Consider the following 21017-nt stretch of genomic DNA (forward strand, 5'->3'; position numbering starts at 1 on the left):
AAACAGAGAGAGTGGTGAGCTGCCAAAGCAGACTGAATTCTTGAATCCTCTGGTGAGGAGGATATGTGGCTGACTCGGGGCACTGCTGTCTAGATCAACCTTCCAATTACCAACCACACTGGCATGTCCTGGCAAGGAAGGAAGAAAGCCCTTAATGCAAAATCATTTAATTTTTCAGTCAATTTCAGCAACCCTTAATCGGTCATTTCTGTACTTCCTACAGAGTTGAAGTTGCAGTGGCAGATTTCACAGGAACCTGGCAGGCTTCTTAGTCCAAGAGGGTGAGCAGGGAGTCTTTAATGAAGGATCACTGACTATTTGCCTAAAGTCCAGATTGTCTAGTTTAGCTCAGGATGAAGTATGCAGTGGGAAACCTATCTTCAAGATGCTTAAGAGCCCACTCTTAGATCTGTGTGCTGATCATTGATAGACTGATAAGTGCACAGAGCAATAATGTGTAGAAGCTAAAAATCAGACAGTATATTGTTCAAATTAGCAATAAGTACTATAAAGTATCACAGATAATAGCAATAAAGTGTTCTGACTAAATGGAAATATCATTTTAAAATATAACTTGTTGAGTATTTATGTGCATGTTGGAGCATGCAGCTTGTACTTGTAGTAATGTAATGCCACATTGCTGTTTCATTTATAGGAGATGTATGTGAGAAATACTTAATCTAATTACTAAATTAAAAGACGCTTACTCCTTGGAAGGAAAGTTATGACCAACCTGGATAGCATATTAAAAAGCAGAGATATTACTTTGCCAACAAAAGTCCATATAGTCAAGGCTATGGTTTTTCCAGTGCTCATGTATGGATGTGAGAGTTGGACTATAAAGAAAGCTGAGCACGAAAGAAGTGATGCTTTTGAACTGTGGTGTTGGAGAAGACTCTTGAGAGTCCCTTGGACTGTAAGGTAATCCAACCAGTCCATCCTAAAGGAGATCAGTCCTGGGTGTTCATTGGAAGGACTGATGTTGAAGCTGAAACTCCAATACTTTGGCCACCTGATGCAAAGAGCTGACTCATTGGAAAAGACCCTGATGCTGGGAAAGATTGAGGGCAGAGGAGAAGGGGACGACAGAGGATGAGATGGTTGGATGGCATCATTGACTCAATGGACATGGGTTTGGGTGGACTTCAGAAGTTGGTGATGGACAGGGAGGCCTGGCATGCTGTGGATCATGGGGTCGCAAAGAGTCAGACACGACTGAGTGACTGAACTAAACTGAATTACTAAATTATGGATTTTGAGGCAATGTGATCCAGAGTAGGGAATCTAGGAATGGGATTAGGAAGAAATAGACAATATTATGCCCCCCAAAGTCATTGAAATGCATGATACAGTTATCATGTGTATCTTTAATTAACACAGAAAATGTAGGGTACCCTTTAAAAAGGAAAATACGATACCGATTAAAATATTTGGTAAAGTGCAACCATATATTCATAAGGTCTGAGCAATCTTAATTCTGTACTTCAGCAGTCTCATGTGGCTGTCAATTTGGTAGTGTTATATTTGACTCATGTATAATCTAATAGCTTTTCAGCTTGCCTGAAGGTACTACCTGCAATATGTAAGTCACTACCTGGTAAAATGCTTTGACACACTACTCAGAGAATGAGAAATATTTATGAAAATAAACTGTGTTCTCTCCTTCAGTTTATGCAGCATAACTCTAAATCTGTATTATTATTGTTTTTCAGCCCCTCTGACAGATAAACCACCCAAGCTGTTGTATCCTATGGAAAGTAAACTGACGATTCAGGAGACCCAGCTGGGTGAGTAATTCCTTAATTCTTGTTAGTACACTTTTCTTGTTACATTCTGACCATTACTAAGCCTAGATTGTAGCCTGATGTAATACTCTGAGCTAAGGCCATGTTTATTTAAAGGGAGCAAAATTAGAAAACACCAGCAAACATGGCATATTGCGTCCTGCCATGCCTGCATTAGGATTAATTTGGACATATGGATGTCAAATCTCATGTGTTATTTAGATGGTTGTTGAGAAATTAAGTGGTTATTGAGAAATCAGATGGGAAAAGAGTTTTGCTGATATTATCTTGTCATTTTACAAGGCTTGAATTGGTTTTACAACAAGTAACGTGGAACTATTTGACTTAAAATACCCAGTAATACATTAAAGTACAGTTTTTGAAAATTGGGGGAAAAGGTAGAGATTCATTAAAATGAATGATGCTATTAAAGTTATGGATAATGTATTTATAAAATGTGAGCAAGTGGCTTTTGATTAAAGGGCTGAAACAGTAGAATATGGACAGAATATGTTCTGGTGAAAATATCTAGTTGTCCACAAATCTGAATTTTAACATATTTATCTTAGAGTTAAGTCTAGAGTTTCTTAGTCTGACTTATCTATACTCAGTTATACCAAATTATGGGAAATTTCCCCTCTTGTTTATAAATACATACAGTACATTCAATTATATTTTTTATTTGAGATATAGTATGCATGTGTGTATATATCATAAACTTTAGCAGAAAATTATTTGCTTTTAGTGGTTTATTATGAAAGGTTATCAAAAATGTAATTTTAGCCATATATTCATGTTTTTTAAGGAATATTTTGTTACATTAACTGTTTGAAAGTAAAAATGCATGTAATGAATACAACTAAAAAAATTGATTGCCCATCTGTTATGTTATCAATGTTGTTATTGTTACTCGGGTGAGAATTTAGATCAAAATTGTAAATCTGTCTTCAAAATGAAGATTACAGATCTGATCATCTTACTAATAGCATATCCAAAGTTGTAATGCAAAAAGGTAAGATGATGGGTTTAGAGACTATAAAATAATTGTAGTCAACAAATTTCCAACACTGGAAATATTCACCAACTTTCAGGCATAAACATATGTAATTTTTATACAAGTCAGAGCAGTAATATGTTTCTTTGCTGATAAGCCCAAGCCTTTGGATTAAATCCATCTTACATGCAAGTAGTTTTGTAATTTCATTATTTTGAGGTGGGAGACCACAAGCAACATTAAAGCAGTGCTGTATATAAAACAAACATATTAAAATTGTATTGTGCTCTTTATTCATATTATGGTATATTGAGGTATATTAGATTTGGTATATTATTAGATTAGGTATAGTATTGCTACTTTTAAAAGAAATTTTGAAATATAGATTTTCATAAGTGACAATGTTCATATAGACCTTTCAGTAACCCCTAGGAAGATGTATTTCTAAGGAGTTATGCAAAACTATGAATATCTTGTACCAAGAAGGAGTGGTTTATTGTACTAGTTATCTGTAATGAACATTGCCAAAGTGATATTAATTGTATCTCTGACAACATAATTCAAACAATTTTATGAAAAATGGCTGCTCATTGAATTTCCTTATATTTTCCCTAAATTTTGAATATATCAGAATGTTCCCTGTCTTCTACTAAAATGTTCTACAAAATGGAATAAATAATTCTTAAAGCTCTATTTTTTAAAAAATCACTCTTCTTGAACAAAAATTACAAAAACTAATCAAATCACATCAAAAATATGAAAAATTTTATGCAAATTAGAAGGTGTGTCTGTATATTTGTTTGAGGAAAAATGGGCATGAAAATGCTCCAGAAAAATACTCTAATTAATTCCTTTATTGTCACTGTCTAAAGGAACATGAGCTCACTTGAAATTCCAAGTAAACCATAGACATCAACCTGGGACTTATATTCTTCTAGTCAACTTTTGTTTTATTTTCTGACTCCAGTTCTCCATGTGATAAATCATTTACTAGTTTGAGAAATGTAACCTTAATCCATGAATTTCTGAGCAACTGTTGATTTGAAATAACTACCCTTTAGTGTTTTAGCTCGTATAGTATTGAGGTAGATGAACAGCTAATCACAAAGGACAAGTGAGAATAGGAAACAATGTTAAGGGCCAAAAAAAGGAAGGACTCGAGACGCCTAAAATATGTTCTCTACAAGGTGTACTTTGATTTTTCACCTCCTTTGGGGTTTGATTTTTGCCTTTTCCAGGTCTGAAAAAGCTATTAGTTTCTATAGGCTCAAAATGCGTTATCAAATCCTAAGGAAGGGAACTGAGTGAAGAGTCATGGCAGCGGGGGATAGTAAGAAGGGTGGCCAGGATCAATGAAAGGGAACCTGTAAGTTATGCCAACTTTCATGAGAAGGTAAAAATCTCCAACAAAGTTTCATTGACCAAGAGCTCAGGGGTCTGACTCAACCTTGTCCTAAATTGAGGGTTAACCTCATTGGTGAATAAATCTACTATGTGCATTAATTACAAGAGCAATTATTAGAAATTGCACAAAGCTGAGTTAATACATGTCTGATGACCTAACATGAACATCTTGGCTAATTTAAGCACATTTCTAGCCAGCAAATCTCCAGTTTGTGTGTGAATATATAAAACACATTCATAATGACTTAGACAAAAGCATGAAATGCATAGATTCGTCTTCATCTCCAAATTCTGCTTTCTCCGCTGTTTACTAGCCATGCCTGCCTTTCACTTTCCACATCCCTCACGTCTTCCTTTTCTTCTAATTCTTTCATCTTCTCAAAACTGGAAAGATTCTGATAGTGATCATTTAAACTGTTTCAGTACAGAAAGCAAAAGGCACCAAAAATTTCAAAATACTTGGGAAAAAACTAATATAATAGTAACTAAACTCATATAAAACATGTAAATTGGGTGGTTTTGAATTTCAATCAATATGGGGTTACAGCCAGTGATTATAAGTGGCATCTGTATGTTATTTCTAAATGTTAAAAAAAAAAAAAGACTCTGTTCCTTTTAAATAACTTTCAAGCATCAGTAAACATGTGGACAGAACTTTCTTGGGCAAAAGGCCCAGAAATCATAGTGTACAGTTCTGAAGGTCAATCCAGGGGGTGAGCCTGACTTATTCTTTTCAAGCAGCTATAGTCAAAGGAATCAAAGGAGAAACACCATTGTCTTGCTGAACTTGAGCCCTAAGGATGTCAATCAGAGACGTGGTCTTCTTATGGCCAGGAGCCCATTTTCAAAAACTTCTAGTACAGAGGATGTTATATTAATCATTACCAGACTTTCAAAGAGTAGAAATTCATTCCATCCTTGTCCTAGTGAGACACATTATAACTTAGAATTTACTGAAAATTATCATTAATTACTCATCTAGATATGAGAAGTACTTTATTTAAATTTTGCTTTTATTTTTGCTTTTAAAATATAGGTTAGTTTCATAGGTTAATTACAGATAGACCTTTGGAGGAAATACAGAAAAGAATTGTGTTTTTTTATACTTTATATTGCAGAAGCATTCTACTCCTATTAAATGTTCTCAGAAAATACCCCTTTAATAGCTGTATGACATCGTTGTGAATAGTCCCATAACTTCATAGATATTGCTGGAAATTTTGGTTTTTCCAAGTTTCATTATCATAAATAATGATACAGTTATCTTTAGCCATACATTTTCTGACTTATTTCAACAAGACAGATTGCTAAAAGGAAAATTACTGGGTAAAAGGAAATAATTTCTCCAAAGTTTCTTGATACATAACTTCAGAATTCTTACCAGAGAAGTACAGACTCTCACTAGAAGTATTAGTGAATTTAAGAACTTTTCATTTTTTTGATACATTGCATAAAGTATTTTATCTTTATAACATAGGGCCCTTAAACAAAAAGCCACTTTCCTTAAGTATCAGAATCACTTATTCCTTCCCCATCTTAGTTCTTTCTTTTCACTTGCTGAATATGACTGTGGCTTCTTTTTTCAGGATTATCCACATTTGGAGGGTTTCAAATAAATCTAATCCATATTGTTGAAAAGTTTGCAGTCTCTATCCATTTTTTCTCTTGCTTATCTTAATGCTCAACTGAAAACTTCTTCTAGAGTCTGTGTGTCTTAATATAAGTACACAGTAATTTTGTGATGTGCTTTGGGCATCAGTCGGTCAGCCGTGTCTGACTCTTTGCGACCCCATGAATTGCAGCACGCCAGGCCTCCCTGTCCATCACCAACTCCTGGAGTTCACTCAAACTCATGTCCATTGAGTCGGTGATGCCATCCAGCCATCTCATCCTCTGTCGTCCCCTTGTCCTCCTGCCCCCAATCCCTCCCAGCATCAGGGTCTTTTCCAATGAGTCAACTCTTCGCATGAGGTGGCCAAACTATTGGAGTTTCAGCTTTTAACATCATTCCTTCCAAAGAACACCCAGGACTGACCTCCTTTAGGATGGACTGGTTGGATCTCCTTGCAGTCCAAGGGACTCTCAAGAGTCTTCTCCAACACCACAATTCAAAAGCATCAATTCTTTGGCGCTCAGCTTTCTTCACAGTCCGACTCTCACATCCATACATGACTACTGGAAAGACCATAGCCTTGACTAGATGGACCTTTGTTGGCAAAGTGATGTCTCTGCTTTTGAATATGCTATCTAGGTTGGTCATAACTTTCCTTCCAAGGAGTAAGCGTCTTTTAATTTCATGGCTGCAGTCACCATCTGCAGTGATTTTGGAGCCCCAAAAATTAAAGTCTGACACTGTTTCCACTGTTTCCCCATCTATTTCCCATGAAGTGATGGGACTAGATGCCATGATCTTAGTTTTCTGAATGTTAATAAATACTACTTGACAATAAGGTATACATGTTACAAAGGATACACATCTCCAGATTTTCTGTTAAAAAAATGATGAGACTGAACTGAATAAACTGTTCAACAGGGCTGTTGTTTTTCTTTAATATTTGCTTCCTGTTGTTAAATTTGTTGAAAAGAAGCCTTGTGTCTCAGACTGAGTTACAAGGATTCACCAGACATTGCCATTTTAAGGAAAGTGTTTGATGACAATGTTGAAACCTCAAATTTTTAAATGTCTGTCCTTGTAAAAGACACACTAAACATGTGACTAGATCCAATTTAACTACAGGCTAATTAAAATAAAATGTCACACTAGGACTTAACTAACACACCTTGCTCTGATACACCATATTATAGTTTTCAGAATTTTAAATTTCAAGCAGACTGAGGGAAAAATGTCCATGTATTATATAATAGATCCTGATTTATAATTTAATAGGAAAACTTTTTGTCATGAAAATTTTATGCTTCATTTTGTTGTTGTTCGGTCGCTAAGTCATGTCTGACTCTGCAATCCCATGAACTGTAGCATGCCAGGCTTCTGTGTCCTTCACTTCTTCCTGAGTTTGCTCAAACTCATGTCCATTGAGTCAGTGATGCCATCCAACCATCTCATCCTTGTCACCCCCTTCTCCTTTTGCCCTCAATCTGTACCAGCACCATGGTCTTTTCCATTGAGTCAGCTCCTCACATCAGGTGGCCAAAGTCTTGGAGCTTCAGTTTCAGCATCAGTCCTTCCAATGAATATTCAGAGTTGATTTGCTGTAGGATTGACTGGTTTGATCTCCTTACAGTCTAAGTGACTCTCAAGAGTCTTCTCCAACACCACAGTTTGAAAGCGTCATTCTTTGGCACTCAGCTTTCTTTATGGTCCAACTCTCACATCCATACATGACTATGTTTCATTTACTATCTTGCTAAAGTGGTTATTGAAACATATTCTGCTTCAATCCTTTATATGTACTAGAACTTATGTGTGTGTATATATATATATACACACACATATAGTGCATGGAATTTGTTGTATTACATATCTTCTAGTCGAGTTTTTAATCCAATAGAAGTATATAGTGAATTATTTTATGGAGTGAAAATTAGCTCTCTAACATTTACTGTCTAGGTCTATATTTTCATAGCTATTATTTTCTTGAAACAAAACACATACTATCTGAATAGTTACTTATTTAGGAAGACTGTTTCCTTTCTCAGGTAGGGAAGTTCTTAATGTCAGTATCCTAGAAACAAAATAATTCAGGTGTTAAATTTGATACCTAATTCTGAAAGTGACACACATTACTGTTGATGCTAAAGAGTACTTTGTTGCTGAGTTATGCATCTGATTCAAATATGACCTTCCTTTCCAGAGGTAAGAAAGCCAGGTTTGACTGTTTGGGTTTTTCCATCTGTAAATACTCTTCTGGTTGTCATCAGCAAATGGAATGCTGTTGACTTTGGTTTTACTGCTCCATGGGGAATGTACAAACCATATTTTCACTGAAAAACTCATATAAAACACCATAAAACTTCCTTTTCACTCTGAATAAAAACGTTTGTATCTATGTCTTGATTTAAGATGACAAATGATGTACGTGTTGCCCACTTAAGAAAGACATGCAGATCAGCGGAGTTCTACTGCCTGAAATAAAACTTGCTAGACATAAATTAGAGCTTCTGGGAAAATAGACATCATGATTAAAGCGTGTAAAGGCAAATAGAGTAGTGTTATAATTATTTAAACTAATGGCATTCAGTTCTACTCAGTACAAATTTATTGCACCAGGATGAATGAAAGTAATAACTCTTGACAGCTGTTTTGGTCTGATATCTTATTTTTGAAACCAAAAAGACCTTAAGAATTGTGATTTTTAAGCTGAAGAGGGATATTTTCATATTAATATTTATTTAATATGTCATATCATTATACAAATGGTAAATCAATAAATGCAAACCAGTATTAATGTTTTTAGATCATTAGATGGCCTAGCATGTATGATATGAATATTGCAGATTCTCAAAATCAGAGTCCTTAGTGCTAGAGAGGAAGAATAGGTTGGGGGAAAATGCAGCTTTGCATGTTTGCTTTAAAAATTGCCAACTAAAAACCCAGAGATACAGAGACTAAACTAGTGATTACCAGCAGAGATAAAGGGGAAGGGACCATATAGGAATGGGAGAGTGGGAGCTTCGAAGTATTGGGTATAAGATAGACTTAAGCGTGTATTGTACAGCACAAGGAATATAGTCAAGGAATGTAGTTTTGTAATAACTGTATATGGAAAGTAACCTTTAAAAATTGTATAAACTTGTTTTAAAAAAGCTCAAGATGAGCTGAGTGGCAACAATGAGAACAAATGTACACTATTTTAAAAATAACTTACTATTCTTAATATTAAGTGTCTTATTGCAGTTTCTCAGTCCAGAATAAAATTAAGCCAAAAAAAAAATGCTAGCTAAGCAGAAATCACACTTCCTTTTTAAGTATTATATGCTCAAGGCCTACTGCTAGGTCAGGCTTGAAACTCAAAGAAGATGGAGATGAAGGTTAGAACAACTCCTATGGGCCATTGATTTCTGAAAGTTTAGAAGTCAGTTGAAACATTTTTTAAAATGCTTTAAAAATGGAATAAACTGTAAGTGAGTCTGTTCTTACTTTGGGAAAAGGCCAAAAGAGAGAAAAGGAAGGAAGAAAAAAAAGGTTCAGGAAAGAATGTTGTCACAAAACCAATGCAGAGAGCCCTTGGAAATTTTCATCTCCTGGTATAGTTCTGGTCTAATTTGTTGAACACCAACATGAATCATGTAGCTTGCTCTTTTGCTACAGCACTAAGAGTACAGTTTTGTTTGTTTGTGGTCAACTGAGAAACTAGATATTTGAAACTTTATGAAGTGGAGGGACTTTGATAGTTAGCGAGTCAAATTCTTCTCCTTAAACTGATGAGAAAACAGAGACCAAAAATAGCTACATGTTTCTGTATCATAAAATTTGCAAAAACAAACTTATCATCACCACCATCATTTTTTTTTCTTTTTGTTATTAATCATGATGATTATCATGTTATTATTTTGGTTACTTACAGTAAAGAGGCAGCATATAGCAGTGGTTCCAAATTCAGGACAGTCCAGCTCTACCATGTACTTCTGCTGAAATCTTTAACAAATAGCCTTCATTTTCCTAATCAGTAAAAAATATACCATGATAATACCTAGCTCTGTAGAGTTAGTATGGGCATTTAATGAGGTAACACATGTAAAGATTAGTACATTGCCTGGTATATGTTTAAGTGGTCTATATGCTTGCTGCTGTAAGTTGAGCTATTTCAATGCTACACACACAAACACACACACACAGAATGCTGTCTATATGAGATTTCTGAAATGCATTTGAATGCCAATGATTGTTTGATTTTGCTTATATTCTTTGATCTTGCTTATATTCAGTAAGCCTGTTACTGTATAGTATAGACAATATTTTAGAAAATTTCCACCTCTCATCTAAGAACAAAATATGCATACTAAATTTTTCAACTTAAATGAAACTGTGTCTAAAGAAATTATTGACTTTAAATTATTTAATTCTTCAACAAATCTATCCAACTGCATGGCCATAACAGAAGAAAATGATTGCCAGCCTCTAAACATTGACCATGTTATGGACACTATGCCACATGAATTTATCAGTAACCATCAAGAAGAAAGTAAGAGTTAAAAAATTACTTTTACAAGTAAAGAAATTCAGATATGATGTTTCTTAAGACAAAGGACATGAGAAAAATTTAGAAAGCAAAGCATCAACCATTATGCCTGTCAAGTTCCTCCTGAAGGTTTTGGAAATAGTCTTATTCATTTTATAGAAAAATACTGCTTTTCCTCTGACAAGTACTATTATCACAAAGCTTTCTGAGTCATTCCTAATGATTGAAGTTTACCAGCATAGAAAAATGCAGTGAGTATCCTATGTTAACATGAACTTCTGTATTTGCAAAGTAAATGCCAATTTCTCAGAAGTAAACCTATCAAAGGACTTAATGGTGTAGAATATTGAAAGATGTTTCAGAATAAGAGTATGTAGCACATGACTGATGTTCATTAAAGCAGAAACTATAAAAAGACCCACATCATTTTAAATTTGAATATAAAGAGATGTTCATCCATAAATTTCCTTTTGAATTTTGGCTAAATAACTGAGCATTCCTAATTATATGCAGACTTTTCATGAAAAATAACTCGTGCTTGAATATGATTATAAAAATAGGATGCCAGTAATTTATGGTCTAATGTTAACTCACTTAGCATTCCAATCATACCTTACTCTACCAACTTAGTATGTTCATACAGATTTGTGGGTAAATTGAATCATCATTTCAGAGAAGTGTTCCCTTCATTTTTGATTGATTTTTCATTGGTAGTGGCTTAACATGTCTGTTTTAAGAGAGTCTGTCCCCCAGTCTCTTTTAAGCAGCTAAAGTTCGATGAAAGATTTATACGCACAAGGGAAGTACTATAAAGTAACTCTGTGGTGAATTATTTTATATAAGATTCCTTTTGTAATTGAGTAATCACCCCTAAAACGTTTCTCTGTGTTAATGAAGATTTTTACATTTTTGTAAGATGTGGTTCACTGATACAGAACTGGCAAGTGGTATTTCTAATTAACCCAAATAAAGGATCAGCCACCTATCACTTCAGTATGTCTTCCTCTTGTCTATCAGTGGAAAATGATATCCCCTTTCTGACTTTTGCCTCCTCTGAGGAAATATTAAATTTTTCCCCAGGTGCAGAATCAACAGTAATTAATTTTTATCTAATTCTCAAAAATTCATGTGGTAGGGTAGATTGTTGGAGTAACAAGAATATCTCATGCTCAGTTATGACTAAACAGTTTATTTTCATAAGAGTTACATTGTGAAGGCCATCATACTATCTTGTCTGCCTTGATTTCATTGAACAATATCCTAATGGAATGACTGCCCATGGTATCATTTGTTTTTCCATAGCTATAACTGTTATTTCCAATTTTAAAGAGAGCATTCTGTATTTTGATGCTTCTGGAATTTATATGGACCTTTTCATTACATCATTCTGTTGACCTCTTCTTTTTTCCTTAATACATTCCTATGTATTTAATAACATTTTTCTCTTTAATATGAAAATATATACAATGAAATTTGTTTTGTTAGTCCATGAATACCTAAACATTCAGATTTTAAGATGTAACAAAATGTATGCTCCGAAACATGCCAGATAAGCCCAGTGCACAGAGTATCCAAAAGGTTTTAAAACCTGCACTTCACCACAAACTCTCAAGAAGAGACCTGTCTTACAGTTTACCATATACAAGCCCAATGTTACTTTCTCAGAGAAACTAAGGATTTAAAAAAGTTTTATAGTTAGGATATGTAAATTTTAATTATAGCATATATTATCTGATCAAATAATTAAGAAAAGAAAAAAAACTTGATAAAGTTTTTACTTTCCATTGTTCTGGTCAGAAGACACCTTCCATTTCCACTTCTGGTCCACAGTGAGCATGAGAGAAAGACTTCAAGATCCTGAGGAGTCCAAGAAAGTCAACACTCCCCTCTCCCCTCCCACTTCCCTGCAGTGATCTTCTCCTCAAACTTACAGGCAGGCTACAGGCTTTCTCAGTCTTGGAGAGATTTTCTTTCAAGTTTAATAAAAGCAGGGCATTCACCTCAGACTTGCCTGACAAAGAATTGTGTTTATAGAAACTTGGCAGTTCTTTGAGTAGGAAGAGAGTAAAGGAAAGTCCATTGCTTTTCTAGAAAAATTAAATCGAATTCATTCTGTCACATCAAGCTATCACTAGAGATAGGGTACTCACATAACATGTTCTAGGAAAATTTGAGATTGTTACCACAAATGTTCAGTAAGAAACTATTATAGGAAATAGCTTAGGTAAAGTTCAATAAATTGTTTTTGTCCTCTTATCATAAGGAATCTTCTAGTGTTTCTGATAAATAGTTCTGATTTGATCAATTATCTTGGTCACTTTAGGACTTTTAATTTAGAGATTAAAATTTTAAAATATTTTCTGAGTAATATATCTAATTTTGGCCAAAATTACTTGAGATGCAATTAGACTATTATTTTATACTCTGCTTATTATATACAGCCTCTTTATAAATGGTACAAATATTTGCTTCAGAATTATATATCACATATGATATGCACATAAGGATAAATATACAAAGATAGTTTTCTTAGGTATAAATGGAATTTGCAGTGATTATTTTTTTGACGAAGAGCCCTTCTCTATTTCCCATGAATAATGCATTTTTGTTCCAATGCTGTTTATTAGAATTTGCTACTACTTAGAGAGGAGGAGTAACATTTTTATGTAATGGAGATAAATAAGTGAATCTTAGATTAGATGAATATAAGAACTGTTCACTTTAGGTGATATTAAGTGTCACAGAGAACATGTTGCTATATACTAAAGAAATTTAAACCAAGAGGGAATTCTTTTGACAAATTCCAGAGCATATAGGGCTTTATTTTCAGTCACTAATTATATACATGAAATAAAGTAGAGAATTAAGGCAAGTAGATAATTCAGAGGGAGAATAATCCCAAAAAGTTTAGTTTTCTTCTCAAATACATGGCTATTTCAAGCAAAAGTTAATTTGAGGAATTTGGAGGTACTGAGAATCAGCTTCCTGTGACTAGATAATTTACACACGAGGGTCACGGATTCTGATATTTCATCATCAGGGCTCTGATCACAAACATCAAATCACTTAAAAGACAGGAGCAATGCTGGCTTCAAGGGTGATGGGAACAATGCTAGAATTTTCTCTGTCTTTCTTCTCTCCTTCTTTCTGTTGATCATCATTCCTTATAGAGGTGAAGTGTGGCAAGGGCGCTGGGGAAGCATACAGGGTAAGGACAGCGCTTTTCTCAGTTCTTCTAATCAGGGGGAGCTCTAGCTGGAATTGGAGATTGCCTAAGGAGGAATTCTGATTGGCATAGCTTCTGTGGTTGTTGTTTAGTCGCTAAGTTGTATCAGACTCTTTTGTGACCCCATGGACTGTAGCCTGCCAAGATCCTCTGTCCCTGGGATTTCCCAGGCAAGAATTCTGAAGCGGGTTGCCATTTCCATCTCCAGGTATTTTCCTGACCCAGGAATTGAACCCACATCCCCTGCATTGGCAGGCAGATTCCTTACCACTGAGCCACCAGGGAAGCCCATAGCTTTTGTTACAGATATAAATGTTGAACAGATGACTCTGGCATCAGAGTAAGGGGCATTGCCTCAGTGGCTATTACATGCTCTGTTTCTCCTGTGGTGAGGAAGCCTGTATGTTGTGCAGGTACATGAATGGGTGAAATGGGGTTGTACCAGTTGAAGATATCATCTGAGAATCAAAGAGTTAAGAGCAACACAGTTATTTGTGGAAGGAAAATCACCCCATCAGGTAATATAGGAGTCATAGACATAATCAAATGGGCAAATTCTCTTTAGTGTTCTGGCCCTACAGAGAAATAATTATACCAACTTTATTTTCATAGACTTTTTAAGTTGACGAAAGTGGAAATATTTGTCAATTATCCCAGGAGATAGTTTTACTTCTCTCTCTACAAAATTTTCCATGTATCTATGGTCTGAAGCATAAAAAGCAGAGACATTACTTTGCCAACAAAGGTCCATCTAGTCAAGGCTATGGTTTTTCCAGTGGTCATATATGGATGTGAGAATTGGACTGTGAAGAAAGCTGAGTGCTGAAGAATTGATGCTTTTGAACTGTGGTGTTGGAGAAGACTCTTGAGAGTCCCTTGGACTGCAAGGAGATCCAACCAGTCCATTCTAAAGGAGATCAGTCCTGGGTGTTCTTTGGAAGGACTGATGCTAAAGCTGAAAGTCCAGTACTTTGGCCACCTCATGCGAAGAGTTGACTCATTGGAAAAGACTCTGATGCTGGGAGGGATTGGGGGCAGGAGGACAAGGGGACAACGGAGGTGAGATGGCTGGATGGCATCACAGACTCGATGGACATGAGTCTGAGTGAACTCCAGGAGATGGTGATGGACAGGGAGGCCTGGCGTGCTGCAATTCATGGGGTCGCAAAGAGTCAGACACGACTGAGCAACTGAACTGAACTGAACTGAACTGAACTGGATGGTCCGAAGGCCCCATACCTGAAAGTGGGCATTGCCTAATTCACTTGCAAAGATGTACAAAGAAAGAATGAACTATGGGATCCATAATTATCTTTGCCTTGTTCATTGGAGTCTATACATAGTGGCTTTTGTGAGTTTAATGCAATCATCATGTATAATTATCAGAGTGAAGATTTGGGGCAACAGAGAATAGAAATCCTATAATGGGCATACCAAAAATTAAAACAGAGTTTGTCAGACTCTGGGCTTATTTTGTTAAGAAAATTATCTTTGTAAATTAAGATAAATGTTAGGTTTGCTGCTTAAAGATAATATATTTGCCTGTTGCCTCAAAGATAAAGGCCAGTCTCGTCACCATCTGACCCCATTTTTTTCCACAGTTTCATTTACTCTCCTACTTAGGTCACAGCATTGGCCAGGCACTCATGCAGTGGCTGCCATCTGGAAGTCCCTTGTGCCTACTGCTGCTGCTAAGTTGCTTCAGTCGTGTCTGACTCTGTGTGACCCCATAGACGGCAGCCCACTAGGCTCCCCCGTCCCTGGGATTCTCCAGGCAAGAACACTGGAGGGGGTTGCCATTTCCTTCTCCAATGCATGAAAGTGAATAGTGAAAGTGAAGTCGCTTAGTCCTGTCCCACTCTTAGCGACTCCATGAACTGCAGCCTACCAGGCTCCTCCACCCATGGGATTTTCCAGGCAAGAGTACTGGAGTGGGGTGCCATTGCCTTCCTCCTACTACTCAAATTTTAAGATGTATCTCAATGTTACTTTTATGAAGTCTTTCCTAACTCCATTCCTACTGGGCAGAATTAAGTAACACTTGTCAAATACTAACAAGTTTCTTTTTCACATTTTTATTAGAGTATTTCTCTCATCATTTGGTGTACATACCATTGTGTCAATTTCCCTTATTGCACTTGGAACTGTTAAAGAATGGACTACAGTGTTTTCATCATCACAAGCCTAAAATTTTGGTCAATACCTAATACACAGAAATATATGAATGAGCAAATAGTGTAGCATTTACTCAGCTTTAATACTCATATATGAAAACCAACATTTATAATTTACCCTTTCAAGTAGCTGCAAACTACAAAGTGACAGAACAAACCAAACTAAAACTGTTAGTTTTGATCTGATTGCCTGGTATGATTAAAGATCCTCCTTGATGGATGAGGGAGACAGATCAAGAAATGCCTAGGAATCTGAGCTATGAAGATATAACTGGGAAGCCCAGCAATAAATCAAATTCAAATCAGACAGAGGAGTAAAAATCAGATTGCTATTGAAGGGCAGCAGAACAGTAGGTTGAGCTTGGAAAAATAAATAGAGGTTCAAAGAACAGTTGCATATCACAGTTCAGCAAATAAACTGTTAATGGTTAGAGAGTTAAGTGGCATCTTGAGTTTAGGGCACATCTCTAAAGTTTAGTCTATTAGACTCCATAATGTTAGAGAGCCAGAATGAGAAATGGGTTCACTAGTTCCATTTACTACTGTCTTATTGTCTACTGGGCACAAGGTCTGCTAACAACTGCATATATAGGTATGTATAGGTAGGTAGGTAGATAGAAATAGACATAGACACAGCCTGTTTACAAAAACTTTATATTACAATTTTGATTAACCTCAGGAATGATCCTTGTTCCTCAAGAATAGGCCGATTTTCTGTCCTTGTTTATAACTTCAGCCATAAGTGAATGTCAGCTCTCATTATATGAGCTTTTTAATCAACTGGAAAGTCAGGACCCTGTAGGTTCAGCTTTCCTTGGTTAATGATCATGATCTCTCTTTGCTCTTAGAGTATCTTGCATTTGCAAGACATTTTCATATGTTGTCTCATTTCATCTTTTTAACAGTCTGTGATGTTTGTATTGTGCTTCCATTTTATAGACTGTGACAGAAGCTTATGTGCTATACTTCTTGGAACATTTCTATACACAACTGTATTGTTATTGTTTCTTTTTTCATTCCATTGTTAAATTCTAATTGTGAATAAATGCTCTCTTAAATCCATGACCCTTCTGTAATATTTAGAATGGTTTCATATTATCCTTATGGACTACAATATTTAGAATGGTCTCATCCTTACGGACTGTTTCATTTTATTTTATCCCACTGTTAACAGGTTCTGTGTCTCATCAAATAGAACATCTAGTAATAATGCAATTGAATATGAACTTGTCCTTGAAATGTTTCTCAGGTTTTTTTTTCCCCCTAGTCATTTGCATGGCTTCTGGATCTGCTTCTGTTCATCTTTGCCTCCTATTTCCTCATTCCCATTTTTTTGTACTTCTGCTCTCTCAAGTATATTCTAACAGACACTTTTCTTCTTCTATTGATCTTCAAGCATGAAATTTCTTTTCAAGGCACTTAAGAAAATGGAAGTACTTAGAACATTCATGAACAGAATGTCCTGTGAGCTGCAAAAGTGAATGTGAAAAAAAGCAAATAGAAGACCCCATTAGTTCATCAGAGTTTTTACTCTTTAAAGACAGCAAATTGTAGTCCTTTCTTAAAAACAAGCAAAAAGCAAGTGGTCTCATTTTACTTCTTAAAATAGACAAAATAAAACTAATAATTGACATGTCAATTTACTGTGACTATTAATTCCCTGTGCACAAAGTTGGCTTTTGTTAATTTAGGATTTGCATTTTCTTTCTGAATATAATTAACTGACTATACATAGATGAATAATTGAAAGCCAACTCATGATTGCTTGAGAATTTAAAAACTATGTAGACATTGGTAAATTATCATTAAAAAACCTGTAACAACTATATTAAAATTAATGTTAACCCAGAAGTTACATAGGACTTAGGATATTTTTATGACGTTTACAGAACATCATGCACATGGCTTGTAAATATATGTTAACTTTAAAGAACTTGGTGAGGTATTCATAGAAATGAAAATTCTTTTATAATGTAAATGTTTGCTGCATTAACATAACAAAGTAATTTGCAATTTTCCCTCTGGGCTGACATGTACTAGGTCAAGGCCCCATAAACAATGGTATCAAAATGTGAATTTCCACCAACTGTGAAAATGCTTATACAAATTAAAGTAGCATAGTAACTAAGTTAACACTCCATTTTAAACTTCAGTGAGTAAAAGAACCTAAGCATTAATTTATTTTATTTCACAATAGCAGAATATTGAAAACAAGATAAAGCTGACTTTATTCTAGCTTATGAGAACAGTTTCTCAATGGGGAAATAAGACTAAGATTCTCAAAGGTTGTTGAAATAATGATAAATTCTCTTAAACACAGAGGAACATCTTATGTTCAGTTCAGTAATTTCGAACACATGTATTTCAATTATTTTAACATTATAAGTTAACATTTTCACTTTTAATTTTTTTTCTCTTGATTAACAAGGTCCTTGGCATCATGGTACACTGACGTGAGCCAATGGTCTAGTCTTGCCCCTGACTATTTGAGAATATCAGTGGCCTGAAGATCTTCATCTTCAACTGTCTATAGCAATGATTTTTAACAAGGAATGAATGACATAAATACCTGTAGAGCAAAACACATACATCCAGTTTTCTATCTCACCTGACTTGCTTGTATTTGAAAATTTATTAGATCTGTAGGCTGAGAATCACTGTTCTCTGTCCTGTTGGGACTTTTAAGTTCTGCAAACAGAAAATTCCTGTAGTAATGTCTCAATAGCTACATATATCTATGTCTGTATCTCTCTATATTTGTATCTCTTCTGATCTAGTGAATCTGATGTTTTCTTTGTCATAATCATGATATCTATACTTTCTGGAGCTCTTTGCTATGCATATGAGGGAGCTTAACAAATACAAAAACTTCTGATTATCTCATCAGTCAGGTTGTTATTGTCAAGAAAGACAAACTCTGTAAATCAGGCATGGGGGTACAAGTGACATCTGAATATCCTTCCAGGTGGAAACTATGTACTAAACTACAGACTGAAAGTAGGGATGAAGTAGAAAAAGAGGGAATGTCTCAAAGCCTAGTGGAAATTCAGCAACAATTTGAGTCACTTACCTTTCTGAAGGTAAGAAGATATTAAGCAGAAGATATTAAGAAGAGATGGCAAGAATACACAGAAGAACTGTACAAAAAAGATCTTAGGAACCCAGATAATCATGATAGTGTGATCACTCACCTAGAGCCAGACACCCTGGAATGTGAACTCAAGTGGACCTTAGGAAGCATCACTACCAACAAAGCTAGTGGAGGTGATGGAATTCCAGTTGAGCTATTTCAAATCCTAAAAAAATGATGCTTTGAAAGTGCTGCACTCAATATGCCAGCACATTTGGAAAACTCAGCAGTGGCCACAGGACTGGAAAAGGTCACTTTTCATTCCAATCCCAGAGAAAAGCAATGCCAAAGAATGCTCAAACTACCACACAATTGCACTCATCTCACACACTAGCAAAGTAATGCTCAAAATTCTCCAAGCCAGGCATCAACAGTATGTGAACCGTGAACTTCCAGATGTTCAAGCTGGATTTAGAAAAGGCAGAAGAACCAGAGATCAAATTGCCAACATCTGTTGGATCATCAAAAATATAAGAGAGTTCCAGAAAAACATCTATTTCTGCTTTATTGACTATGCCAAAGCCTTTGACTGTGTGGATCACAACAAACTGTGGAAAATTCTGAAAGAGACGGGAATACCAGACCACCTGACCTGCCTCTTGAGAAATCTATATGCAGGTCAGGAAGCAACAGTTAGAACTGGACATGGAACAACAGACTTGTTGCAAATAGGAGAAGCAGTACATCAAGGCTATATATTGTCACTGTACTTATTTGACTTATATGCAGAGTACATCATGAGAAACGCTGAGCTGGAAGAAGCACAAGCTGGAATCAAGATTGCTGGGAGAAATATCAATAACCTCAGATATGCAGATGACACCACCCTTATGGCAGAAATTGAAGAAGAAGTAAAGAGCCTCTTGATGAAAGTGAAAGAGGAGAGTGAAAAAGTTGGCTTAAAGCTCAAAACTTAGATCATGGCATCTTGTCCCATCACTTCATGACAAATAGATGGAGAAACAGTGGAAATAGTGGCAGACTATATTTTTCTGGGCTCCAAAATCACTGCAGATGGTGACTGCACCCATGAAATTAAAAGACGCTTACTCCTTGGGAGAAAAGTTATGACCAACCTAGACAGTATAGTAAAAAGTAGAGACGTTACTTTGCCAACAAAGGTCCGTCTAGTCAAGGCTATGTTTTTTCCAGTAGTCATGTATGTATATGAGAGTTGGACTATAAAGAAAGCTGAGCACTGAAGAATTGATGCTTTTGAATTATGGTGTTGGAGAAGACGCTTGAGAGTCCCTTGGTCTGCAAGGAGATCCAACCAGTCCATCTTAAAGGAAATCAGTCCTGAATATTCATTGGAAGGACTGATATTGAAGCGGAAACTCCAATACTTTGGCCACCTGATGCGAAGAACTGACTCATTTGAAAAGTCCCTGATGCTGGGAAAGATTGAAGGTGGGAGAAGGGGATGACAGAGGATGAGATGGTTGGATGGCATCACTGACTCAACGGACATGAGTTTGAGTAAACTCCGTGAGTTGGTGATGGGCAGGCAGGCTTGGTGTGCTGCATCCGTGGGGTTGCAAAGAGTCAGAAACGACTGAGTGTGAACTGAACTGAACCTTTCTGAAAACTTATCTCAATATCTTTATTAGTTTTCTGTGGCTGTTATAATGAAGTACCCAAACTTGGTGACTGAAATCGACAGAAATTTATTCTCTCAACAATTCTAGAGGCCAGAAGTCTGAAATCAAGGACTGCAATCCCTCTGCAGGTGCTAGGGAAAAATCTTTGACTCCCTTAATGAGTGTTGGGAGACAGTCAGCCCCATTGACTTGTGGTCACATCACTCCTGTCTCTGCCGTTAAGGTCATTCTTGTTCTCTTTCTCAGCTGTGAGTATACGTGTGTTTTGTCTTCCGGCTATCTCAAATCTCATTATCCTTTTCTTTTAGAAGACACTTGGAATAGAATTTAGGGCCCACATGGGAAATCAAGAGTGATCTCATCTCAAAAGCCTTTAATTACATCTGAAAAACCTCATTTTCCAGAGACAGGCACACCTTGGAAATATTGTGGGTTCATATTCAGACCACTGCAATAAAGTAAATATTGTAATAAAGTGAGTCACATGAATTTTTTGCTTTCCCAGTACATATAAAAGTTATATTTATTCTATATTATAGTCTATTAAGTGTGTAATAGTGTTAT

General features: G+C 35.9%; 1 protein-coding gene across 1 annotated transcript in view; it reads left to right on the plus strand.

The window, feature by feature from the left end:
* Nucleotides 1–1515: 1515 nt before the first annotated feature.
* The window catches only part of LOC129641131 (interleukin-1 receptor accessory protein-like 1), a 323348-nt gene continuing 303846 nt past the window's right edge, over nt 1516–21017 (plus strand). Inside the window, exons 1-2 of the mRNA XM_055565921.1 lie at nt 1516–1582; nt 1713–1787. Coding sequence (XP_055421896.1) covers nt 1751–1787 — 37 coding nt within the window. The 5' untranslated portion in view covers nt 1516–1582; nt 1713–1750. The remainder of the gene's footprint in view (nt 1583–1712; nt 1788–21017) is intronic.

Source organism: Bubalus kerabau, unplaced genomic scaffold (genome assembly GCF_029407905.1).
Source record: "Bubalus kerabau isolate K-KA32 ecotype Philippines breed swamp buffalo unplaced genomic scaffold, PCC_UOA_SB_1v2 scaffold_76, whole genome shotgun sequence".
Taxonomy (NCBI): domain Eukaryota; kingdom Metazoa; phylum Chordata; class Mammalia; order Artiodactyla; family Bovidae; genus Bubalus; species Bubalus kerabau.